Source organism: Bos javanicus, chromosome 15, assembly GCF_032452875.1.
Source record: "Bos javanicus breed banteng chromosome 15, ARS-OSU_banteng_1.0, whole genome shotgun sequence".
NCBI classification, from domain to species: Eukaryota; Metazoa; Chordata; class Mammalia; order Artiodactyla; family Bovidae; genus Bos; species Bos javanicus.
Window position 1 is genome coordinate 51,725,532 of NC_083882.1, and position 26,412 is coordinate 51,751,943.

General features: G+C 52.1%; 2 protein-coding genes across 5 annotated transcripts in view; one reads left to right on the top strand and one right to left on the bottom strand.

Annotated features, from left to right (window-relative positions):
* The first annotated feature begins 813 nt into the window (after positions 1 to 813).
* On the top strand, positions 814 to 4,544 carry ART5 (ADP-ribosyltransferase 5). Its single transcript, XM_061380706.1, is given in 5 exon segments — positions 814 to 1,626; positions 2,745 to 3,468; positions 4,201 to 4,233; positions 4,324 to 4,353; positions 4,356 to 4,544. Coding segments are annotated over 5 exon segments (945 nt in total). The 5' UTR covers positions 814 to 1,542; the 3' UTR covers positions 4,430 to 4,544.
* Positions 4,545 to 5,143: 599 nt separating this feature from the next.
* The window catches only part of XNDC1N (XRCC1 N-terminal domain containing 1, N-terminal like), a 38,443-nt gene continuing 17,174 nt past the window's right edge, over positions 5,144 to 26,412 (bottom strand). For 3 of the 4 annotated variants that reach the window (XM_061380700.1, XM_061380699.1, XM_061380698.1), the window contains 3 exons: positions 25,680 to 25,752; positions 24,323 to 24,450; positions 22,605 to 23,604 (listed from right to left, as the gene is read on the bottom strand). In XM_061380700.1, coding sequence (XP_061236684.1) covers positions 23,369 to 23,604; positions 24,323 to 24,450; positions 25,680 to 25,752 — 437 coding nt within the window. In that variant the 3' untranslated portion in view covers positions 22,605 to 23,368. Of the gene's footprint in view, positions 5,687 to 6,580; positions 6,711 to 8,211; positions 8,291 to 8,411; positions 8,540 to 9,058; positions 9,252 to 10,285; positions 10,379 to 11,604; positions 11,768 to 11,854; positions 12,056 to 15,112; positions 15,288 to 16,413; positions 16,579 to 17,637; positions 17,851 to 19,469; positions 20,190 to 22,531; positions 22,578 to 22,604; positions 23,605 to 24,322; positions 24,451 to 25,679; positions 25,753 to 26,412 lie in introns of those variants that run through there. The other variant, XM_061380701.1, reaches the window with a different exon arrangement.

Genomic DNA, 26,412 nt, shown 5'->3' on the forward strand with positions numbered 1-26,412 from the left:
TTGCTGACAAGCAGTCTGGTTTTTTGGACTGCCTCTCTTTTTTTGTTTATGTTCTGGTTTGTGGGATCTCAGTTCCCTAACCAGGCATTGAACCAGGGCCACCACAGTGAATGCCTAAATCGTAACCCCTAGGCCACCAGGGAACTCCTTGGGATGCCCCTCTTTTCACCTCCCTCCCTCAACCTTGGACACAGCTTGTCTTCCTTTTTGGTCTACAGAAAGGATTTCTGGAGGAAGCAGTACTCTAGGCGAAGGAAATTCTTTATTTGGCTGGCAACCTGAATAGATGAGGGAACAAAGATTGGACTGAATTAATGAGCCAGACCAGGTCTAGGCCCTGGGATAAATCTAACCTTTTACGCTTATCAGACACAGCAGGTAGCAGGCACATCTCTTTAATCCTGGTTTCTGGACCCCTAGGTCCTCTGGGCACTCTGGGGGAGGAACCCTGCCACCTGCAGAGGTTCATGCTGCCAGAAAGCTCTTCCCAGAGCTGCTGACTGATTCCTCACTGGTCCCTTCTCCCATTACCTCCCAGGGGCATCGAAAACACAGAGTTGGTTATTTATAGGCAAGCCCAGGAAAGTGAGGGGAAAGGTTAGTGTTTATAAACATGGGGTCACCTGAGTCTGAGAGGTCAGGGGACAGAGGATCTGTGGAGGGGCGGGACTGGCCCCTGAGAATGTCAGGGAGAGAGCCCTGCATATGGGCAAGGCTTACCGAAGGGAAGGGGTGTAAAAAGAAAGGAGAGGGGTGGAGACCGCTCAGATGCTGGAGTACACATCACCAACAGTTGGCCATATGCAAATTATATGCAAATCAACGAGTGCACAAGTGGGGACCTCTCTGCGGGCGGAACCCTTTTGGTCCCCTCCACCTACTGATCTGGAGGCCGGCCATAGCGGTGAGGGCCCTCCCGAGGGAGAGACCACGTCTCAAAATTCCCTTTCTCTAGCTCTGGTCTTGCTAGAAGACAAAGAAGTTCCTCGAGAAAGACCGCGCAGTCACTGGGAAGGGGAGTTACAGCCCTCAGTCCCGCTTCCCCTACTCCGGTGTCTGTTGTTGTGGAAGAGAGGTGTCGGGTTACCGCCACCGGTGCTATACTTAGCCGCCGACTTTGTTGATCTGCGGGACTCTGGGGACAGGGGACATCGTAGCGCCCGCATAGACTTCAGCCCCCGCTGCCCGGAAACTTAAGTGCTTTTTCCCGCTCTGGGTCTTCGCCACCTCCAGGTGGGTCCTTGACTCCCATCTTCTCTTTCCAAGTAGAACCAAATTACCCATCCGCCTATATCACCCCCGGGGCAAAAGGTGCTGAGCACTCCGGCAGCCGGGAGGAGGGGAGCAAAGACTGACGTTGTGCTGGGGTGAAGGCGGTGGATGCTAAAACCCAAGCCCCGCCCACTCACTTAGACCCGCCCTTGGCTCCGCCCAGGCCCTGCCGGGCCAAATTTCTGTCCCCCAGCCCATCGAAGCCAAGCCTGGACCATCGCTGGTCCCACCCTCAGCTGGATCTCATTCTCCAAGTGTCTCTGAGGAATAATGTTGGCAGCTCTGCTGATCGCCCTCAGCTGCCTTAGCCTCCACACCCTCGGCAGCAGTGTCCGCCCGTCTGTCCCCTGGCAGGTAACGGGGGCAGGGGAGGGGGGAACTATATGCTGCCACATAAGGAACACTTGGGGGGAACCCATTGCCTGACTCCTCAAAGATCCCTCCCAGGGATGCTTCTCTAGGATGTCATCCTCTGAACCCTCTTCCTCTCAGGATCACTGCAGGGAGCCCCAAGTTCCCATTCCATCTCCCAGAACCCCACCTCCACCCACTGGTCCTCCTGTGACCCTCTTGCCTTCATACCCGCCTCCCTCGGGACAGCCTCCAGCTTCCTCCTCTCACTTCCCATCTCCCACCCGGGGCCCAGCCTGCACACTCTCCTTAGGGTCACCTGTGTACAACCCTCCTGCAGCCCCTCCCAGACCAGGGCTTGACCTCCTCCCCACTCCCACCCAGGTTGGAGGATGCAGGCTTCTAGAGCAGGAGAGGACTGAGTCTCAAAGCTGACAGGGATCTGGTGTGGTGTCTACACACCTGTGTGGGAGAGGGAAAGAGTCAGAGGTTGGGCATGGGGTCAGGTGATTGGAGATTGTATATTTGTATGTTATCTGCACAGTGAGTCTCAGAGCCAGAAAGGTGCTTGGAGGTCATCCAGCCCCACGTCCCACCACGCGCAGGACCCTCTCTAACGATAGATGACTCCTCTTATGTAGTACACAGTGAGGATCTATATGCAGTCCTGACAATAACCCTGAGGTTGGAAGTATCCTCAGTGTATAGGGGGAGAACCTGAGCCCAGAAAAGTTGAGATTTGCCCAAGATCTCACAAGCAGTAAGTGGTGAATTCAGGAATTAACCCATATTTGACTGACTCCAGTGCCTGTTATTTAAATTTTGGAGCTCTTGCCAAATTTCACACTCTATTTTGGGCATAGAAGTGAGATTTGGGGGCATTTGGGGGGGTGGGAGTTTTTTTTGGTCCCACGGTGCAGCCAATCTTAGTTCCCTGACCAGGGATTGAACCTTTGCCTCCTGCATAGAGAGCTCAGAGTTTTAAGCACTAGACTGCCAGGGAAGTCCCAGACTGAGATTCTGTGCTTCTAAACTGATCTTCCACCAGGACCTCTGTCCAGTACCCTGAACTTATGTGTTTTCCTGTGTGGCTCCTCTCTTCCTTTTCTCCATTGCCGCAGAATATTTCCATCCAAAACCTGAGCCTGGCTCCAGACACATTTGATGATGCCTATGTGGGCTGCTCGGAGGAGATGGAGGAGAAAGCAGTGCTTCTGTTAGAGAAGGAGATGGCTGACCATGCCCTGCTGCGAGAGTCCTGGGAGACAGCCCAGAAGGCCTGGGAACAAAAACGTCCAGGGCTCACTCTGCCTCCTGGCTTCAGAAGCCAGCACGGAATTGCCATCATGGTCTACACCAACTCATCCAACACTTTGTACCGGGAGCTGAACCAGGCTGTGCGGACTGGCGGTGGCTCCTGGGAGTCCTACATGAATCACTTCCCTTTCAAGGCTCTGCATTTCTACCTGACCCGGGCCCTGCAGCTGCTGCGGGGTGGTGGGGGCTGCAGCAGGGAACCTGAGCAGGTGGTGTTCCGTGGTGTGGGCACCATTCGCTTTGAACCTAAGAGTGTGGGGGACTCTATCCGCTTGGGCCAGTTTACCTCCAGTTCCCTGGATGAGACAGTGGCCCGCGGATTTGGTAATGCCACCTTCTTCTCTCTAAGGACTTGCTTTGGGGCCCCCATCCAGGCCCTGTCTGTCTTTCCTAAAGAGCGTGAGGTGCTGATCCCCCCGCATGAAGTCTTCGTGGTGACGAGTTTCTTTAAGGATGGAAACAACAGCCTGGTGACTCTCTCCAGCAGTGATCAGATGTGCAGCCACTTTAACTGCGCCTATCTGGGTGGTGAGCCATGCATGAGGGAAACAGGACTGCCAGGAGGTCCCCAGTTGATTTCAGTCCCCAGGGCCTTCAAGAGACCCACGTGATTAATGAGGACGCTTAAGGCCAGAAGCTAGTTGGAGATATTTTTCTCTGTGACTCAGGTTCTGCCAGCTCAGAGGTAGTCAGATAAGTGTTTTCTGCACATGTGATATTCTCAGATGATTCTCTAAACGTTCTCAAAATTTTCCTTCTGCTGCTGCTGCTGCTGCTAAGTCGCTTCAGTCGTGTCCGACTCTGTGCGACCCCATAGACGGCAGCCCACCAGGCTCCCCCGTCCCTGGGATTTTCCAGGCAAGAGTACTGGTGTGGGTTGCCAATGCCTTCTCCGTTCCTTCTGCTACACAGTCTAATAGACCAAAAGAACCTGGTTAAGGAGGGCAATAAGCAGAGGAAAGTGGCAGGAGCGCTGCTTCAGATCCCAGGAGGAGGTGGGCGTAGTGGGTTGATGGGACGCACATGTGCTATTCCCCAGTGCTGAGGCAGGACAGAGTGACTGGGCCAGGGTGGGGCGGGATGGAAAGGCAAACGGGGAAGATTTCTTGCAGAAGGAGGAGGAAGGGAAGTCAGAGTGTGTTTGGGAGAAGGGAAAGGTGGATTGTGATGAGGAGTGGCCTTGCCAGGGCCTGATGGGAAGGGAAGTTTGCGGTGTGAGGGTCTGTCTACCTGGAGGCCTCACTGTGGTGTCTTTTGCAGAGAAGAAGAGGCTGAGCTGTGAGTTTGTGCCAAGTGAGTCACCCTCGGGTCCCTCCCTCTGCTGTTTGACTCCCCACTGGCCCTGCTGACCATTCACTGCCTTTTCTTTTCTTTTCTCTCTAGCAGGCGGGCAGGCAGACTCACTCTCCAAGGGGCCTTTTCTCTGCTCTCCTGGAAGACCCTGCTCTTGGCCTCTTGGGGGTTCCAGCTCTTAGGAGCTGGGCTCTGAACGTTCAATGCCTGCCACTTAGGAGTCCTGGGAACATGTGACCTCCAGATGAAGAAGGGAGGCTTCGACGAGCCTGGAGAAGCAACAAGATGGTTTCAGACCCAGACCTAGCAGGCATGTCTTCAACCAGGATGTCGGGGGATCTGAGGCCATGGTAGGGTGGAGGGAGCCCGGCTCTGTGGTGGGGACTCCTGGGAACAAGCAAGGATAGTGCTGTGATGGCTACTCCATTAAACAGTGCTGCAGTATGGTGACATCAAATTTCATGACTGCTTTGTTTCATGAGACTGGACTCTCTGCCCTGCTTTGGTTTTATGGGACTCAGGGACTCAAATGAATGACTTCTTGATCACTTTTAGACATGGTCCAGGTGCAGACCCTTGTCACACACCATAGCCTGCAACCCCAGATGCTTTAATAGACCTAGAGGTTCCTCACAACAGCCCGGAAGGCAGGAAGGGGGACAGATGGCTTCCTCGGCTGTTTGTCTGACAAGGAATGCAGATCCAAGGAAGGAAGCAACTTGCTGAAGGTCCGAGAGGTTGTTTTCAAACCAGGACCCCTGCCACCCAGCCTCAGTTCCATCAAAAGTCTGAAGGAGCTCAAAGTAGGATCCTAAGCCCAAGATATCAGTTCCCCAGAGCAAGCCATTTCTCTGTGTTCTGGCTCCCATCAGGGTTCATTTCGGCGTTGGTGATTTAAAAACATCAGAGATTCTCACATCCTCTGGAGACATCTGAGCTCCAGAGCAGAGGCTTTATTGAGGCAAGGAAAGCAGCGGGGGCTCCCATGATGTGACCCCTGCCCTCAGCTATCTAGGCTGCTCTAGTCAGCAACAGAAGGGAAGTGACCCCCTCCCCCAGCATCAGGTCCCCTCCTTGGCTCCCAGGTCTGCCTCCTGGGGCAGGTCCCCAGCCCCCTCTGATTCTTGCTCCCTGTGCACTAACACGTGAGCTGGGGAGGAGGGGCCAGATTCCCCAGAGGCTGGAGCCTGAGCCCCTCCAGCATCCGGAAGCCCTGTTTCTGATGACTCCTGGGTCCCCACTGTCGCTGGCACTGTCAGCTCTGGGGTCTCAGGGATGGGGGGCCCCAGGTTCTGGAAGCTGTTGCGCACTCGGGTGATGTAGCGACTGAGGACGCTGGCTCCTCCGGGCGGCCGGCGTGGCCCTGCCTCCACCACAGCCCGCTGCACACATGCTACCTCACTCTGCAGTCGAGACACCGTCTTGGTGAGCTCTGTCAGTCTGTTGCCCAGGTCTGGGGGTGGGAGTAGAGATGGGGGCGTCTCTCAGAAGGTGAGTCTGCCCCGCTCCATTTCTACCCTCAACAGGGGAGGGCATGCTGGAGCATCCTGCAGCAGGAGAACTGGAGGAAGTGAGGGACTGGCACTGGGTTGTGGGCCAGGTGAGCAGGCTGCGTCAGTGGTGGATGAATCAGCAGAGCTGGGATGGTGATGGGATTAGAAGATAGCAAAATGAAGGTCTTATGGACCAGAGAAGGGTCAGGAGTCATAGGGATGAGAATTGTCTATGGGTAGATATATGTATATATGCCCAGTTCTCCTCTTCCCCATTTACATCTGTCCTGCTCACACCCACCCTCAGGGCCAAGTGCAGACCCAACCCTCTCTCTCTCTCCAGCTTCTGGTACTCTAGCCTTCTGCCTTCCCATGAGCCTCTCAAAATGATAGGCTCTTCCTCTCCTTTGAGCTCCCACTGCAATTTGTTTCTCTTTTTTAAAGCACTTCCTGACTAGGAAGATGGTTTCTCTTCCTCACCAAACTGAAAGCTTCCCATGTGTCCCTGCTGGGAATAAGAGGGCATAGCAATGAACTCTGATTGAATGAATGAATGCATGATGAATAAAGTGAAAGAGTGAATGCATAAGGGAACGGTTGAGAGAATAAATGAACACATAAATGAAGGTAGGAATGAAGGGATAAATGAAGGGAGTGGGATAAATGTCTGAATGGGGGGTGGGGCCGGGGGATATTGAGTGCAAGGGCACATACTCTCTCTGTAAGTTGTGGCTTCTGAGGGTGGGTCAGAGGGGGCCACAGAGAGAACTGCAGGCTGGACAAGGGGTGTGAGGCTGGGTGTTCCAGATGAGCAAGGGACAGGAATGGGAAAGGCTGGGAAGTGAGCAACTAACCTTTCCGACGAGTCTCCTCAAACTCCCGCTGGGCAGTCTCTATGTAGCGTTGCACCAGGGCCTTGATGACCCGAAGCCGGTAGGATCCACGCTCTCCCTCCCCTGGCCCTGCCCCTGCCCCAGGATTGGCCTGGGATGGGAAGACAGGAGGGTAAGAGGGATTCCTCACTGCAACCTGCCCCAGGCAATGAAGGATGGAGGCACAGTCTGTGCAGAGTTGTCTGTCCCTGAAGGCCGCACATCCAGACCTTCGTGCAGGTCTGGCAGGTAGTCTGGATGGAGGCCACACATTGTGGGATGGCTGAGTGCAGGGAACCAGGGACGGAGGTGGGTGATGGTTAGGAGAGGAAGAGGAGGAAGAGGGGAGTGGGCAAGGAGAAATGCTGAGCAGGACAGAGTGGAGCTCTCTTGTGCCACCAACCCATCCTTGGTTTTCTTGAGCTGAGTCAGGGCAGGTTAACCTTGTCCTTCCGATTCCTCAGAGGGGAGACTAGAGGATATGGGGATGCATGTGCACAGACTAGCTCATGCAAAGAAAATGGAAACCATCGTGTAAGAGTGATTGGTTCTGGGTCCAGTTTCAGACCTCAGGACAGAACCAGGAAGGCAAGTCAGGCCTTTGGGGCAGATAATAGAGAGAGGGAGCAGAGGTGAAGATGGCAAAGTGCTGGGCTTGGAAAACAGGCTGAAATCTCAGCTTAGTCACTTTGCCTCTGTGAGCCTTGAGCCAAGCTGCTCAGCTTCTTCAGGCTGAATGTCTCCAGACTGAATATGGAGATGGTGGGTTTCCCTGATGGTCCAGTGGTTAAGAACCTGCCTTACAATGCAGGGGATGCTGGTACGATCCCTGGCCAGGAAAGATCATACATGCCATTTCTTTCTGCTGCTCTAGACTGTCGGCACTTCAAGGGTCCACCATTCTGCATATCTTTGTTTCCAGCATAGGTGTGCTTAGGTAAGTATTTATTAAACAAAGTATTGACCAATCAGATAAAGGGAAGGCCTGCCTCATCAGGGGATCCAGGAGCCTCTGAGCCTCAGCGCTGGCCTATGGCTTCACAGAGCTGACCTTAGAGAGACCTTGCCTTAGAGAGACCCTCAGGTAACATGTTTTAAGGGGAAAAGATGGGACCCCCTACAATAATGCTATCTGAATTAGGTGGGGTCCCATGCCAAGCCAGACTGAGTTAGGGAGCAGAGAAGCAGAGGTAAGTTAATCCCCTGGAGGCCTGCCCTCCTCTCTCAGGCCTCAGTCACCTTCGAATTTCCCAGTGTGTGGGGCACTCTTCCCTTAGCTTCTAAATGTTTTATTGTGGAAAACATTCAATAGGTTCTTGGCTCGGTTTAGGGCAAAAAGTTTTGCCTGGAGCTTACGGGGTATTGGTGGCTTGCGAGGAGGGTGGCATGGACTTTATTTTAAACTGGATGATATAGGATTGGAGATTTAGGGCATGGCCAGAGCCAGGTAGAGGGAAAGGCCACAGGAGAGAGTAGGAACTGGGAGCAGACTTTCTGCAAACATACCTGGGAAGTCAGATGAGCCAGGGGTGTTCAGACAAATGGATGGTACAGAGAGTGCAGCTAAAAGCCTGATGTGAGGAAGACTCACAACAAGCACATGAGATACTCACAAAGGTGGGGATTGGGGGATAGTCTGGCTTCTTGGTTTTGCAGCAGAAGTGGCAACAGCAAATGAAGCGGAAAACTCTCCTGAGACATTGAGATGGTGGGAAGGGGTTAGTCAGGGGAAAGGGTCCAGGGAGATGGGGCAGGAGCGGGGTGGGAGTGCTGAGTGCTGGGGGCTTGGGAATGAGGGCTCTGAGGTCCTCACCTGAGCAGGTAGAAGATGGCCTTGGGGGAGGGCAGGATATTGAAGGGCACGGGCAATGTCAGGCCCTCTCGGAAGTAGGACAGGTAGAGTTTTGAGCGAGCAAACTTCCACTCCACGTCAGCAGCGTCCTGAGGGCCAGGAAGCGGGGGCTCAGCAAGGACCACTTTGGTGCCTAGCCCTCCTGCCCACTCAGTCTGCCCCATTTCCCCCGATCCTCTGGTCTCTTATCTCCTGTGTGCCCATCACTTTCTTCTCCCCATTCTTGTCTCCATCCTCACCTATCATCCACATCTCCCCTATTGGTACCAATTCCTGCCAGCCTGTTCTCCAGCCCACAAACCCTAACTCAGCCATCTCCTTCCCTCTCACTTCTCATGTTTACACCTACTTTTCCACAACACACACTTTCTCCCAGCCCTAATGTGGAATGAGCACTAGACTTGTGTCTGATAAAAACAATAACATCAAGACCCTCAATCTACAGACGAGGAAATTGAGGGCTTGAGAGGAAAACTTGTCCCCAGTCTCAAAACAAGGCAGCAGTGGCGACAGAGCAGGAACCCAAATCTCCTGACTCCTTGCACCGTATTCCTTTCCTTCCCTTTCCCTCTTCTTCCCTCTGCCCGAGCTGCCCTCAGTTCACATACCTCAATCTTCTGGAATGAGTTGGTGATCATGGCAATGAGCATGTTGAGCAGCACAATCACCATGACGATGGTAAAGATGCCATAGAGGGCCCGGCCCACGAATTCCGGCACCAGAAACTGAGGCATGTCCACCACACTGTGCTCCTCCATGCCAAACATCGTCCAGAACAGAAACTGGAAGGTCTCATTGAAACTGGCACAGTGGGCCAAAGAGTAGGATGTGAGGGGTGGGAGATGAGCCTGGGGGCCACCCAGATTCACTCCTCCTCACCCTGGGGACCCAGCCAAGGGCGCTCTGCTTCCATGAAGCCCTTTGGACTGCTTGCTGTTTCTGAGCCAGAATTTAGTGAGCACACAGCAGTACCAGGAACAGGCGCTAAGGATGCAGCCATGAACAAGACAAGCAGAGTCCCTGTCTTCAGGGACTTTATGTTCTGGGTGGAGATGGGGGTAAGATGGACACTTAACTCTACCTCTTCCATCCTCCACACTGCCATTCAGTGTGTTCTTTCTCAATGCTGAGCTGATGAGCTGGACTTCTGTTTGTCAAACTTTAAATGCTCCTAACTACTCTCGGTCCAGATGCCTATCTGAGGTTTTTAGCAAAAATACTTTTACTTAGCTGTCACCCATCAAAGAGCAGGAGGGCTCAGCCTATTCATGCCAGTGTGGAGTGACTGATCCCTCCAGGGTCCTTGAAGGAGGCTGGAAGGAGTAGTTTCTGTCCCTAGCACTAAGATTCATGCTTTAAACCGTGTCAGCAGAGTTTTTCAACATCCAGAAGCCAGAACATGAACAAGGATTCTTGGGGAAAAGGGTTGGTCTAAATAAAGCCTCCATTTACTTTGAGAAAGCTTTGACAAATATCCACAGATTCAACCACAAGTCCTTCAGCATCATTAATAAAACCATCATGTAGTTGCACTCATGAATTCATGATTGAATGATTGCTTGGGAAGCCACTTGGAGCTCTCTGGCCTGGGAAAGGCAGGGTAAGACAGGTTGGGTAAGTTTGGTTAAGGCAGGTTTCTTGGCAGGCCCTTCAAGAGTTCCATGACCTGGCCCCTCTACCCTCTCCTGCCTCCTCTCTCAAAATCCCCTCCATGTGCCAGCCATGGAGGAAGTCTTGCTAGTCTCCAAACATACCCCCTTGCTTTGGTACATGTGCCCCTTTTGCCCAGAATGCCCAGACTCCCACCTTCCTGGCCCGCCTCCACCCCGGCGTACTTGCCCAGCCGCTCGGTCTCCTGGTAAGGCACGTAGATGTTGTTGAGGCCGCAGAGGAAGGCGGTCAGGATGATCATGAGGATGAACATGAACCTGGCAGGAGGCGGGATGGGGAAGGGTCAGAGCAGGGCTGTACCCTGGGAGAAGGTAGGCTCTAGGAAGAGGGATGGGGGTGATGGCTCCTAGGCTCAGCCTCTACTTGACAAGCATTCAGTCTGGTTATTATTAAGAAGAGAGAAATTAGTTAGGGGGTGGGAAATGAGAAGGGTTTGAAAGGGTGTTGAAGCAGAAACTCTCCATCCAGAATAAAGGGTTCTGGGTTGAAACAGTCAAAGTTGAGGATGGTCCAGGCTCCCAGGGAGGGACTGAGATGCTGAGATGTGGTACAGGGATAGGGGAGAGTCACAGAGTCCTACTGGACAGGATTTCTCACCAGCAGAGTTAAAGCCATGTGTGAGTTGAGTTGCCTTGTTGCAGGGAGGGATGGAAGCTGAGCTGAGCTGAAGATGTTCACAGATGTAACCAAGGTTTTTTCCCACCAAGGGCACCCACTCCCATCCTACCTCAGGCAGAGCATTTCCAAGGAAGCAGGCATTAACTATGGGCTCTGACTAGGGCGAAAGGCCAGGTAGGCTGTAAATGATTAGATGATAATTATCAAGAAGACCAGATAATTCCATGAGTTCCAAGAGCAGTCGTACAGGGGAACCATCCAAAGGGACCTCTGAGTCCATTGTCTCACCTCAAAAATGGGAAAATGGAGCCCCAGGTTGGCCATGGAGACAGCAACAGAACTGGCATGCCAACCAAGGGCTTTTTCTGCATTCGGTGGTTCTTGATCTTTGGAGTTATAGGTCTCTTTGAGAATTAGATGAAAGTTATAGATCCTCTCCGGCTTCCCACTTGGCTCTTGTGGTAAAGAGCCTGCTTGCCAATGCAGACTTAAGAGACACAGGTTCAATCCCTGGGTTGGGAAGATCTCTTGGAGAAGGACATGGCAACCCACTCCAGTATTCTTGCCTGGAGAACCCCATGGACAGAGGAGCCTGGTGGGCTACGGTCCATAGAGCGGCAAAGAGTTGGACAGCTGAAGCAACTTAGCATGCATGCAGCACGTATAGACCCTCTCTGCAGAGAAATGTATCTTGACATTTACATTCCCCAATTTTCCTATGGTTCCAGGGTTTCCAAGGTCTTTGGAGCCTGTACAAGGAACCCAGGTTAAGAACCCCTGTGCTAACTAGAGCTGGGGAACTTCAGAAGGAGGTCAGATGGGGTCCATCGGAGGGGAGGATGCTCGGAGCAGAGGTGGTACGCACCGGATCATGTCGTCAATCATCCTGCCCATGGAAATCTGCAGGGTGCCCAGCGACTCGTGGGCTGGCAGGATGGAGGCCAGGCGGGTGAAGCTGAGCATGCTGGTGACAGCGAAGAGCACCTCAGCCAGGAACTGGGGGTCCTCCGTGCGCCACTCACTCCGCTCTGTGCCAGGGGGGATGGGGGGCTGAGGTTGAGAGCCAAGGAAGAAAGGGGGCGGGGGAATTCAGGGCTGCGCTGAGGGGCACTTACCAGCCGAGGTGAAGTAGTGGCAGGCAGCCCCATCAGGGGCATCCCGGCAGTGCTTGTGTGCAAGCCCGGCCAGGAGGAGGCGCAGCGTGAAGGCCGCCAGGTACAGGGAGAGGATGACCATATCCAGGAAGTTCCACCAGTCCAGGAGGTAACTGCGCAGGCCCTCGATCCACACTTCCTTACACTCAAACCACAGGAAGCCTGAAGGAGGCGGCAGGGCGCCAGCACTGGGTGAGGCACCCCCTACATCCAGGTCAGAGCTGGGTGTGTGGGTGTGGGTGGGTGGGGGAACCTCTCCACCGAGTGAGGGGAACTAAAATATCCCAGGCTTGAAGGTGATAAAATGTAGGCATTTAGTCTGCCTCAATGTCATAAAGATCTTACATGGAAATAAAAAGGACTCCTGGTTGATGCAGACTCGGTGGCCGTGGGGCCAGTTTCAGTGATCTGATCAGCTGATAAACTCAGAAAGTAACACCTGGAGAGGCTGGTTATTGGGAGGGGATGATCTAAATCTGGGTCTCCCTGCCCTCCACCAAATACACACTGGACAAATATTTAGAGAATATTGATTTGAAGGGGCTCCAAATTATCAACCTGCTCATGATCAGCCCAGGGCCCAAGGCCAGGCCTGGGGAGGGAGGGTCTTGGGAGCTGGACCCCATTAGCCAGGTGACCCTGCCATGTCGTGCCCTTCTCTGCTCCCTGGATACAAGCACATGCTTTTTCACTCATGGTTCTGTCCACACCTAGAAAGCCCTTCCACACCCTTTAGAAGGTGGGCTCACCTTTGTACCCCAGGACAAATCTCACCTCCTCTCTGAAGCCTTCTCTAACCGGGGCAGTGAGTTTCACAGCTCTCTTAAGACCTCTGTGATACCGTCTCCATGGAGCACTGCAAGGTATCTCTTCCTGGGTCTGTCCCCCTCCCCTCCCTGAACTTGGAACCCCTCAAGGGCACGGACTGTGGTCGATTCACCTCCTTGTCCACAGTGCCCAGAACAAGGCCCAGCAATCACTACTGAATAAACACTGATTAAGCTCCTATCATGTGCCAGTGGGATCCTGTGGTGAAGAAGACATACAGGCCTCCCCGGGCTCATAATCTAGTGAGGGAGGTGGGCAAGTAGCCAAGTTGTTACAGCTCAGAGTGGTCAGTGCTAAGGTGAAGGAGAGCAGGGGAACAGAGGCTGTCTTTGGAGTGTCCAGGAACTGATCCTCACCTTGATTTGGGAACCAGGGAAAGCTTCACTTCCCACAGAGTGATGTTTGAGCTGAGACTGGATGGAGGAGTGGAAGCTGGGGCAGCATGGAAGGGGAGGGGGTTGTGGGGAAAGAGAACTCGCTTGGGCCTGGAGACAAGCAGGGCATGGTGGGAACTGAGTCCGTTTCCATGGCAGCAGAGCACCAAGAAGGTGGGATGGATGCTCAGTGATGTATGCTGAATGGGTGGATGGAATCCTATTTATTTAAAATATCTTTATTTGGCTGCGCAGGGTCGTACTTGCAGCATGCCAGATATTCAATCTTTGTTGAGCATGTGGGATCTGTAACTGTGGCATGCAGAATCTTTTTTAAATGTGGTGTGTGGGATGTAGTTCCCTAACCAGGGATTGAACCCAGGCCCCCTGCATTGAGAGTGTGGAGTCTTAACCACCGGATCACAAGAGAAATTCCTGGATAGAATCCTAATTAATTTATCCATGTGTTCTCAGGGCTTTGCTCACAATAGACCAGCAGCAGGTGTTCACTACATGAAGAAATGAGGAATGTTGTTTCTTAAGACTTCTTCCCCTGCAGGCAGGAACTATACTGGTTTCACCTCCACCCAATACAGGTCAATAATGATTGGTAAACAGTTGGATGGGACACTTTTCCTCTTGGATCACTCTTATTTTCTTCTCCAGAGTTCTTAGCCAAATTTCCTTTCGTGCCTCACTGACTGATTTGTTACTGGGTAGAGGAGCAGACTTAGTCTACTGGTGGTTTGGGAGTTGCCAACTAAGCTAGAGGTAAGTCAAGAGAAGATAGACGAGGAAGGTGCCCAACCTAGCTGCTGAGCTGACTAACCAAATGCTCGGCAGAGGTCTAGGGATTCTTGTCAACTGCATTTGCTGAACTGTTTGAGAAAATGCAATTTTGCTATAGAAGGAAAGAACACCAATAGAATGGATGAAACTTCTGCCTTAAGCATATGTAAGTTAGTTATCCAGGTGACACGTTGGACAAATAAAGCAAGTAGAACACATGTTGGGCTTCCCAAGTGGTGCAGTGGCCAAGAAACTGCCGGCCAATGTAGGAGACGCAAGAGATGCAGGTTCAATCCCTGGGCCAGGAATATCCCTTGGGGTAGGAAATGGCAACTCCCTTCAGTATTCTTGCCTGGAAAATTCCATGGACAGAGGAGCCTGGTGGGCTATAGTCCATGGGGTCACAATGAGTGAGACATGACTGAGTGACTGAGTGCGTACACACACACACACACAGAGCGCACATGTGTGTGAACACATGTAGAATATTCAGGGTCGACACTCAATATTAGTGACACACTGAATATGCACAAGACAAATGAGGCCCTTAGGATTCATCTGACTTAAATTAGCTCCCCACTGGTAATATCTAGTGGCCTCACAAGTCCTCTGCAACAAAATTGCAAAGAAAAGTCATAGCTGCTCACCAGGATGATTAGTAAGCTATAGCTGTACATACATGCCCCTGTGTTTCTCCTACAGATCAGCTGCTGGGCCCAGGCAGCTTCTGGCTACTGTATCCTCTGCTCAAACCTCACCTCTGTTCCTTAAAACAGCACCATCGTAAGTACACCATTTGTATGTACTTGTGTAATAAACTGTACGATTCAAGCATCTTAATTTGGTCTATGAGTCTTTCTGCTCCATGACCTTTGGGATAGATTGCCTGGTGGTGTACTTGCTGGCTACCTTTAGGCCAAGGTGATCTGCCACCTGACACCATGGACCAGTGTCTTATTTGTGAGAGGATATGAATATCCAGAGTGGGTAGCGACTAATGCCAGGGTAGGGGAAGAATGGGGTCCATACTCAGGGATCTATCACAGGGTGAGATCCCCTGATTAGAGGTGAAGGGGAAACCCATGGTGAACTAGAGCCCTGAGAGGTCTGGTTGCATATTCAGGGAGCATCTATAGGGGCCACCCCATATAGGGGTGCTCACTGTGAAGAAAAGTGAGGGGGTCCCCAGGAGGGAGTCTACCACAAATAAAAGGCCCCACCCATGTACCTGCAACCCAAACCATGTGTAGTGAAGTCTCCCAGACACTCTGGCTGCGGCCTCGGAAGGTACTCAGCTGTGTCTCCATGACCAGGGACTCTCCCAGCAGGAAGATGAGGAACCACAGATAGGAGGCCGAGTGCAGCAGGAACTTCAGCACCGGGATCTTCAGCAGGTGGCCAAGCTGCGGGGGAAGGAAGGAGAGCAGGCTTCTCAGAGTCCTGCTCACACCTCTCCCCTCCCAGGAGAACTTCGGGGATGCTCAGCCCCCATGTGTCTCCTCCTTTCACTCACTCACTTATTCAGACGTTTATCAAGAATGTACTGTATATTAGGCTTTCCCCTTTCATATTGATGTTTTCCTTCACAACTGTAGGAGGTGGGTATCATTATTTCCGTTTTTAAGCTAGGAACTGAGGATCACAGAAGTAAAACTTTCCCTAGGGGGGTCCCCCAGACTCTTCGATCACAACCATGTTAAAAAGTAAGTTTATCATCTTTGGATCTCAAACGTCTTCCTCTTCTTTCTGTGTCCCCATCTTAGAAAACATCCCGAACACCCAGACCAGGAAGCTTGAAGGCATCCCTGAATCCTTTTCCTTTCTCTCGCACACTCTGACAGTCTCTCGGACTCCCACCCCTCCCCCAATTCATCCTTCACACCCCTGGGAGAGAGAGCTCTCTAAAGCACAAAACTAATAGAATCTCTCACCTCCTTACAATCCTCCAGTGGCTCCCAACATTGCATAAGGTTCTGTGGAACCCGGGCCCCTGCTCGCTTCCCACCATTCGCTAATTGCTATCTGCACTTAGGCTTTAGCTGCACAGAATTCCTTTCAGTCTCTCTAATGCTTTGCATTCTCCCTCCCTGGGATGTTGGATGGATGCCCTTTTCCTGCCTCCTGGAGCACTGCTTACCCTATTCCTCACCTGGTTTACAGGGTCTTGATCTTTTTTATGTCCGCAGTGCCAGGCATGATGTCTGGCTCATAGTAGGGAATAGAAATATCTGAGTCCTAAAGAGCTCCCAAAGAATTTGAGGTTGGGGTAGGGGTCTCATTAGGAGAGACTGCATATAAGACTCAGGCTTTGGAGGCAGAGAGACCTCAGTTTCAATCCCAACTCTGCTATTTCCTGCGGACAAAAGAGAATTTCTGTTCCCTATGTCTTCACTGTAAAATCCAGGTGCAATGCCTACCTTCCAGAACCACCTCAAACTACCTAAAAGGAACATTAAGGGCCCAGCTCAGGGCTTGGCATAAAACAAGTGCTCAATAAATGACAATTATCATTATTTCTATTCTTAGTACCCGGGACTTGGGCACCAGCCAGTACCCAAGGCAGAGGAAGGGCATGGTGAGGAAGATGAGGAAGGCGATGAAGAGCTTCCAGATGGTGGTGCTCCCACGCCAGCCAGCCAGGTTCCCACACCAGATGGAGGACAGGACTTGCTGGCAGATGGGATGTGCTACAAACTAAACAGATAAGGGTGTGAGCAGAGGGAGTGACCACTGGCCAGGGAGGAAGAAGAGGAGTCAGTCAGGTATAGAAAGTGAACCACGTTTCTTTTCTCCCCAGGCCAGCCAGCTAAGAAGAGAGGCAACCCACTTACCAAGTGATCTTGGGCAGACCCCACCCCTCTTTGGGACTTAGTTTCCTAGTCTATGAAGGAGAAACCGAGCTCAAAGAATTTTCTGGACTCTCCAGATCCCACATTGTTGAATCTAAGCCAGGCAGTGGTGGGTGCAACTGGATACGGGTCCCAGAACCCTGAGGGTTCTTTGTCTTCTTAGCGATGTGGGGCACCAGGCAGCATGGTCTTGAGGTAGGGAGGAGCAGGGAAGGTGGAATTTGCTGACTTGGGCAGTCATTGGAAAGGAAGGTTTCTAATTAAGCTCCTGGTGGGCTAGGATATCTGAGGGTGGGTGAGAGGGAGGAGTAAGAGGCAGGGGGAGGCTAGAAAGGGAACATGTCTTTGGCTTAGGGGTAGGCATCTAATGAGATGGGGAATAATGGAATCACTTGATATTTCAGCCCTGAGAGATCTAGTCTAATCTTGCTGGATAGAGGGAGATATTGAAGTATAACCACAGAAAAAGACCAGACCAAACCTACTCAGCAGGCCAACAGGTAAAGCTCAGAAGTCTGGTCTGGTTGGGTCATGGGACTTCCAAGGCTGGGCAGAGGTTAGGGACTTAGACTGACGATAAGAAGGGAGGGTGGGAGACCCATAGGATCAAGGGCCTGGAGAGAAGGGTGCTCAGAATCAAGAGCTAAGAGGGGTCCTGGGACTTCCCCAGTGGCCCAGTAGCTAAGACTCTGTACTCCCAATGCAGGTGACCTGGGTTTGATCCCTGGATGGGGAATTAGATCCCATGTGCCACAACTAAATCCCGGCACAAAGACATAAATATGAATATTAAAAAAAAAAATGAGGGGGTCCTGAGGGCAGGGAAATGACTTGCTTAGTGTTGGATAGGGGCCATCTAGAGGGGGCAGGGCAGGGCTGGGGAGGCAGGCAGGGCCCAGCTGACCCGCTTCTGGTTGTAGTTGACGGCCAGTCGCAGCCTCGCCAGGTTGGGGATGCCTTCCTCAAAGGCCTGGCCCAGACCCTCGGCCTCGGGCTCAGTCTCGCTGTCCTCGCCCAGGTCATTGAGCACCGCGGTGACCTCACTCTGGTTCCGGCACATGCCCAGCAGTTCAAAGCCGTAGTCCTGGCTCAGCGACTCCAGGGCAATGTACTCGGGCTGTAGGGAGAAAGTCCAGGTGTGCTGGCCATCCTGTGGGCCCAGCCAGTTGGGTCAGCCCACCCTCTCGACACTGGGCCTGGGCCACTCTGTCCTGCCCTCAGCCGCCACTTCCCCACAGCTGATGTCACCCTAAACCATCTATTCCTTTCTTCTTTGCCACCCCACCTGTCCTCCTGGCTATAACGAGGCACCTGCTGTGTCAACATTGCTTCTCTGGTACCACATCTATCTCATCACTGAGTCATTTCAACACAGACTGCCCCATTCCCATCACCTCTGCTCCCCCGCCTTGTCCTTTCCTTTCCCTCTGCCTGTTTAGATTTTGCTCCTACTCTTCATGCCTTCTTGGGTTCTTTTACTTTTGCTACCTTATATGAAAACACATGCTGGCAGTTTTGGGAGCTGCAGAGTGGGCAGCTCTTGCCTCCACTTTCCCCTGCCTAGCTTCGGTCTTACTTGGGACCCTAACACCAGAGAGAATCCGGGCTAGGATTCAGGAGGCCCAGCACGGTCCCTCAGGTGGCAGCACCCTGGGTTAGGCATGTCCCCTTTCCAAGCCTCTGTCCCTTGCCGAGAAGCAGGGGATGGTCATTCCTGTGTCTCCTTCTGTGGGCTGCTGTGTGGGTGGAGGGAAAGGCCCTGGGAGAGGGCTGCTCTTCCTGCTACCTGGAAGTGGGGGTCCTCATTCTCTGATCCTTTGACTCCAGAGAAGCAGCACGCTCCTCCCCCGGCTCAGCTGGCACAGGTCACATCCAGCCTTAGGCCTCTGTTTTAATATCCCTGTCTGTTTCCTCACCTAATGGTAGTTGTCACCATGGGGATCAAGTTGGGCTGGCACCGAGAGGATGTCAGTGGATAAGTGATGAATGGAACTAGACTGTGAATTCAAGGCCCCTGATCAGTCCTGGCCTCCAGGCCTTCCCTTCAGGCGTTCTGTCCACACAGAGCCTCTGCTCTCATCCCGTGTCACCTTTTGCTAGCTGAGAGTCTTTGCTTGCCCTGAACCTCTACATCAAATATCCTCCCTACTCCTCTTCACTTGTGTTAAACCACCTGGTCGTGTAGCCAAGGTTAATCCCACTTCCTCTAAGGAGTCTGCCCTGCACACAACAGCTGTAGCCTCCTGACCTATTTTCTGGCCCTTGGAAGCCCTGTAGCACCATCCACAGAGGCCCCGAATGAAGCTGAGCCTCTGGGGAGTCTGGTCCACCTCACTCTGCCCTCTTCCACCTTGATGTGATCATGAGCTCAAGGCCCCAACACAGGATGCTCTAGGTGGGACCACACAGTAGGCATTCAGAAAGGACAGGTTCTACTGAATGTCATCTCTAAGTCTGTCCAGCTGTTTTTCTATCTGTGTTCTCCCTCCTCCATCAGACAGACCCAGGACACCCCTAGGGTGGGGTATGTGTTGCCCCCTGGAGTGACATCTGTCTTCTATTAGAATGAATCCCCTTCAGGGCAGGATTCTGGCACTCTCCATCAGAACGGAGGTTTCCTGAGAACATCTTTTTGTTTTTTCTCTCTTCCCAGAACACCCACCAGAGGCCCGATCATGCCCCGGTGGAAGGACAGATACAGGGCACTGAGGGCAGGAGGAGGGAGCAGAAACCAACCTTAAACTCAGGCTCCTTGCGGGCAAGGTGCCGGAGCTCGCGGCTGAGCTGGAAGGCAGCAAGCATGGCGTCCTCGCTGGCCAGCGAGAGATGGGCGCGGCTGGCGATGCCGCGGTAGGTGTTGATGCGAGACAAGGAGAACTTGAGCAGGTCGTAGCGGCGCGCGTTGCTGCACTCAAGGCAGGCGCAGGAGACGGGGTGCGGCCGTGCGATGGTGTGACCCTGGCCCATGAGCAGCTGGGCGATCTCATACAGGTCCTTCTGGCAGGCCAGGGTGAGGGGCGTGACCCCGGGGGCGAAGCGGGAGCCATCGATCGACGAGTCAAAGAAAGCCAGTGAGGAAGACCTGGTGTCCACCTTGCGGCCCTTCTCGCGTTCCAGCCGGGCCAGCAGGTGACGCACCACTGCGGGTTGGTTTGTGTCCACAGCCACCAGCAGGGCCTCATGGATCTGGCGGAAGTCGAACTTGACGTTGGCCAGCAGCACATCAGTGATGGCCTCGTGGCCCAGGCGGATGGCCAGATTGAGGGCCTCCCTCCAGGAGCGGTCCTCGGCCTCCTCCACATTCCGGGGGGGCCCGCCTGGCCCGCCGCCCGGGGCCTCGACCCCCACCTCCAGCAGCTGCTGCACCAGGCCTGTATGTCCCTCCTGGATGGCACCCAGCAGCGGAGCAGGGAACTTCAGCTTTCTGTTCACGATCTCTGTCCAGTTAGGCTGAGGCTGGATGAAGGAGCAGACAGGGTGGGACCTCGAGTCCCCAACCTTCTTTGCTGGGGGCCTCCCTCACCCTTCCATTTTCAAGCCCTTAACCCTCTGTACCCAGCCACCATTATAGTCTTCCTGGTGGCCCAGACGGTAAAGAGTCTGCCTGCAATGTGGGAGACCTGAGTTCGGTCCCTGGGTGGGGAAGATCCCCTGGAGAAGGAAATGGTAACCCACTCTAGCCTGGAGAATCCCATGGACGGAGGAGCCCGGGGGACTACAGTATGGGGTCACAAAGAGTTGGACATGACTGAGCAACTTCACTTTGACTTTCATCTCAAACACAAGTTTCTTTTTGTTTTAATGTACATTTAATGTTTGGGCTTTCCAGGTGGTGCTAGTGGTCAAGAACCCGTCTGCCAACACAGGAGACAGAAGAGACGTGGGTTCCATCCCTGGGTCAGGAAGATCCTCTGGAGAAGGACATCGCAACCCACTCCAGTATTCTTGCCTGGAGAGTCCCATGGACATGGGAGCCTGGTGGGCTACAGTTCATAGGGTCGCAAAGAGTTGGACATGACTGAAGGGACTTAGCATATAGTATTTATGTATAGGTAGTTTTTTAAACCCTCAGAAGTATGTAACCCATTCAATTCTTAAATAACCCTATAAGGCAGGAGCTATCACTTCATCCTGTCCCCACTTTAACAGAAGAGGAAACCAAGGTAGACTTGCCAAGCCACTTAGACAGGGTGGTCACCCAGGCAGTTTGGTTGAGAAGCTGGTGTTCCTAGCTATTCTTTCGTGGTACCTCTCAACTCAAAAATTAGTAGTAGTAGGTAGCTTTTGGATTTTTGGAATCTCTACTTCAAAACCTCCCAAATGTGGTAGGTAGGTAAACACTTTCCCTCCTTTAAGAGGGAAAATAACGATGCTACCACTTTTATCTGTTTTACTCTGAAACTAAATTCTACATTAATGACATATACTCTAGTATGTATAGTTTATATGTGATCATCTTGTATGATGACAATATGAATGTCCTCCTCTGCCCAGTTATATCTGTGTAGGGAATACACTTCATGTCCATATTTTCCAGGAATTAATTGTTTTAGAAATACCCTTTCATACCATAACAGCTTCTTGTATATTTTTGTTAAGCTGTTAGTCAACAATATCCCATTGACTGGTATGAAATGCTGATAATATTTAGAAAATTGGTCTTGGTTGAAAAATGCATTTTTTTTTTTTTAAAGTTTAGTGGCTTAAAACCACACACATTTATTCTCTTACAGTTCACGCAGTCAGAACTAGATCATATCATGAGGCTAAAGTCAAGGTGCTAGCGGGGCAGGGTGGCTCCAGGGCAGAGTCCTTTTCCAACGCGACTGCCTGGCAGCTACGTTCCAGTTACATCCCTTGCATTCCTTAGTTTATGGCCACTTCAGCTTTAAAAGCCAGTGGCATACTCTCACGTCTCCTGAAGATACAAAGATTAAAAACATGTTCTTAGTCGCTATTTTATTGTGTGGATTCTCAGGTTAGAAGAGTTCTTCACACTCTTCATCCAAGGTACTCATTCAGTTCTAACGGGGGGCCCCTCCCTCAGCACAACTCCCACCTCACAGGAAACCACGCACAGTGGGGCCGATGTGGGCAGCCTGGGCAGGAGCATACTGAAGCAGGACAGGGCTGCACTGGGAGTGGAACCCCCGGGCGGGCACACAGATCTCTCCAGGATCTGCTCCCATCTTGTTGATATCCTCTTCCAGCTGCTCCTCCCTGGCGAAGTCCCAGAGCTTCCGAAGGACAGGTCCAGACACGTCCACGCAGGAGGGTCTTTAAACTGGGTTTTTCCCAAGCCCCTGAGTGCTGACCAGGCCTCACGGCAGGATCCCACCAGGCTCTCCTCCACCAACTCGCCAGCTCTGCCCTCTCCTGCTCTGGGCAGCACTCCCTCCAACCCCCTGGTGCTGCCTTGCCCCTCTTTCCCACCAGCCCAGCCCTTCCTCAGCGCTCTTCTTTCTGTGCCCAGGTTTGGGCCTCCAGCCGCTCTCCTCCCACCCGCAGGGTGGTGTCCCCCACCTGCCTGGCAGCTATGTTGTTCCCGCCACTCCTCTGAGTCAGTCTATTGTTTTAATCACAGCCAGAAACGGGACAAGGATAGGGGAAGGCAGGGAGCAGAGGCCTCTTACCGTGAGGGGGTCCATGGCTGCACCCACCTGTGCTGGTGGGGATGGCAGGAGAGAACTCCGGCTCCTCTGTCTGCTCCCCTAGCTGTGCCCAGCTTTCTCTTTCCTACCCCTTCCAAACCCTGCCCTCCCTCTGCCAGGCTCAGCTGCTCCCCTTCTGCCCTGTACCCTGGAGACCAGGGGAACTGGTGTTAGTGCCACACAACGAAACCTTCTGGGAAAGGAGAGAGGACACAGATGCTCAAAAAAGGTAGGAATGTATTTTAGAAAACCACAGGTGGAAGGGACCTTAGTGACCTTCTGGTCCAGCGGCCCCAATGTGCTGATGTGGCCTGGGATTCGCCCAGGGTTCCACAGCCAGCCACTCCTTAGTGTTTAGTCTGTCTGATTCCCGTAAAACAGGAGGATGGGATTTTTTTTTTTCTATTACTGAGGGTTAACTCTGGACCCAAGATAAATAATTTGCTTAAAGACACACAGCAACACTGTTACCTGATCATCCTAGGGAGGAAAGTCCCAAAGGATACTGAGAGTACAGTTCATGGGGCGCTGAAGGTCATGCTCATACTCAAAAATCACTCTCACTTTTCCCAGGACACCACAGGATCTTATCTGTGGGGGAGTGCTTTTCTTTTCACTGGACCTCAATTTTCCTCTCAAGAAAATGGGCACAAGGATACACACCACTCACTGAGGGGAAGATGTTCTGGATTGTGTCCTGAAGCCCTTGAGAACTCACCAACTCTATCCCAGAAGTCCCAAAGAAGAGACACATGGAGCTGTCCTTGGGAGAGTAGGATGCCATGGTGACAGAAGCCTTGACAACTGGGAGTGGGGAGCAGGCTGGGCCCAGAGGTGCCCTCAGGCAGAGAGTCCTAAGGGAATGAGTGCGGGGAGGACAGGGGGCGGCCTGGCCTCGTCAGCCCCTCCCAGCTGTCAAGAGAGCCCCTCGTCCGTTTCTGTCACAGAGGGCAGAGGGGGGCCAAGGCCGCAGGACTTCATGGCTCAGGCCTGAAGGACCTCCCCGCACATGCTGGCATGTTCTTCTATTTCTCCTGCCGAGAACGGCAACTCGCAGATAGGACACTGGACCCAGGAAATGGGTGGCGAGCTCTCCGGAGAAGAAACCCACAGTACGTGCGGAGACGAAGATGGTGACGAGGCGGGAGAGGCTGGGGGAGGCGGGGAGGCCCCTCCACAAGTAGCAGCGTGCTGGGGAAGCAGGTCAAAGCTGAAGGAGCCTGAGGGGGAGAGGAAAGAAGGAGGTAAGAACCCTGGGCCCACTCCCGGGTGGGAGGTCACCCCACGCAGCCTGAAGGGAACCTCTGCTGGCAAAATGCAGCTGTTTTCACAAGAAAATTTTACTAGGGTTGAATATTTGACACCTGATGACATCCAGGCACAAGTCCACCAAACATTTTTTGAGTAAGTCCTATGTGCCTGACACTGTGAGGTGCTGAGGGATGTAAGCCCAGGCCTGTCCTCATGGACTATGGCGTCTAGGGGTAAGGATAACTTGTGACCACAAATAACTGTCACAAACCACAGGGTGAGAAGTGCTACGCCCAGGAGAATCAGAGAATGCAGCAGGAGCTCAGTGGGAGAGAATATCTGAGGTCAGAGAAGACCTGGCAAATAAGAACCACCTGAACAGAGCCTTAAGGGGAAGCAGAATTTGGTCATGGAGAAGAAGTTTTGAACGAAATTCTAGGTCCTCGTTGATAGTGTTATAGTTTGCTTTGTTTCATGTTTCTCCCAAGGACAGAGCTGAGGTCCCTTCCTCAGCTTGGTGAACACAACGTGAGGAGGTGCTCAATACAGCCTTGTCTGTAACTGCAGATGACAGAGGCCAGGGGCCCTGGTTCACCTGGTTCCTGGCAGCGCTCCCAGATCTCCTATTCCTCCCTCAAGGGACGCCTAGTACCCCCTCCCAACCACCCCTGTGCCCAAGTAGCTCACCTGCACAAATGGGGCACCACCCACTCTCCTGGACTCTGCTGCTTCGGGCCAGGGGCCGCAGGTGTTCTCTCTGGCCTGCCTTTGCTAGCCCCCGCTGGTTTGGCCGAGAGTTTGAGTTGGATACAGGCCTGTGAGAAAGAATGGTTAAAGACCAGCTGTTAGCAAGAGGTCCTTGGGACCGAAGGAGCCTCAAACCAGGGTGAAAGGGTGCAGACGCGCTGCTGTGGAGCCAGAAGCCCTGGGCTGGGGTCCTGGTTTGCTCACTTGACATATCAGACTTGAGGGAAGTCATTTAATCTTTGAATATCTGAGAACAGAGCTTCTATCACTGCCTTCAGGTTTATTATTATTATTTTTTTACAGACATAATACACACCTCATAAAATTCACTCTTTTAGAAATATTATTCAGTGGTTTTAGGATAGTCACGAGGTCATGTAACCATTACAGCTTACTCCAGAATACTTTATCACCCCCCAAAAGAAACCCTGAGCCCATTCGTAGTCACTCCGTATTCCTCTGTTCCCACACACTCTGACATATTTTTTGTCCATTTAAAAAATGAGGTTATATTATTGAATTGTATGGATTCCTTACAACTTTTGAACTGTGGTGTTGGAGAAGACTCTTTTGAAAATCCCTTGGACTGCAAGGAGATCAAACCAGTCAATCCTAAAGGAAATCACCCCTGAATATTCACTGGAAGGGTTGATGCTGAAGCTGAAGCTCCAGTACTCTGGTCACCTGATGTGAAGAACTGACTCACTGGAAAAGACCCTAATGCTGGGAAAGACTGAAGGCAGGAGGAGAAGGGGACAACAGAGGATGAGACGGTTGGATGGCATCACCGACTCAATGGATACAAGGTTGAGCAAGCTCCAGGAGTTGGTGATGGACAGGGAAGCCTGGCAGTCCATGGGGTCACAAAGAGTCAGACACAACTGAACCACTGAACTTAACTGAACTGAAGGGTTCCTTTATATTTCTAGATAAAAACCCCTTATTGAATACACGATAAGCAAATATTTCCCCCCTTTTTCTGAGGGCTGTCTTTTAATTTTCTTGACGGTGTCCTTTGAAGCAGAAAACAACTTAAATCTTAAAGCCCATGAGATATAGTGCACTTGTTTTCATTTCTGGTTCGCTTCCAGGGCCACCTCCTTGTCTAGCTCCACGCCTGACACCATGCAGACAAGGACATCTTTTCTCTTGCTACCTTGCAAGTCCAGACCATGAGAGCAAGACCAGACACCAGGGTGCTCTCTAGCATAACTGAAACATGAGTGGGGGGTGGACAGGTACAGAAGGACAGTAGGTTTGGGGAGGTGATTTGGGGCTTTCAGGTTGACCTACTTACCTGCGGGCTCCCACTTTCCTCCTCTTCGCCCTGCCCACGTCCTTCTCTGTGTTCTGCTCCTCTGTTCTGGGCTCTGTGTTAGAAACACTCATTAAATCTATCTCATTAATAAAAGGCCCTTCACATACAAAATTCCTTATTTTGAGAATATTCTATCCCCCTTCCCTGGTCAATTCCTTCTTACTTTTCAAGTCTTAGATGAAATGCTAATTGCTGTGAGGCAGGATTCTCTCGTCTAAATCTGGTCATCCTATTATGCTTTGCCTTTGAAGTGCTTATCACACTTTTAAGTTTTAGATTTCCTTGTGTGACATGGATGCGTATCTCTCCATCAGGGTAGAAGCACTGCTATTTTATTTATTGTGGTGTTCCTGGCACCTAGCCCAGAGCCTTGCACATAGAGATGTGCAAATAACATCTGTCAAATGAACAGTAACAAAAGCTAGCAACAACGATTTGTTTAGTTATTCAGAACTTACGGAGCACCACATACAGCATTTACTATATATAATATTTTAAAGTTTTTATCTATTTTTATTTTCGGCTGTGCTGGGTCTTTGTTGCCTCGTGTGCTCCTTTCCTAGTTGTGGTGAGTGAGGTCTACTTGTCACTGTGATGCGAGGGCTTCTCATAGCCGTCACTTCTCTTGTTGCAGAGCACAACTCCAGGCATGCAGGCTCAGTAGTTGTGATGCATGGGCTTAGTTGCCTTGCTGCACATGGAATCTTCCCTG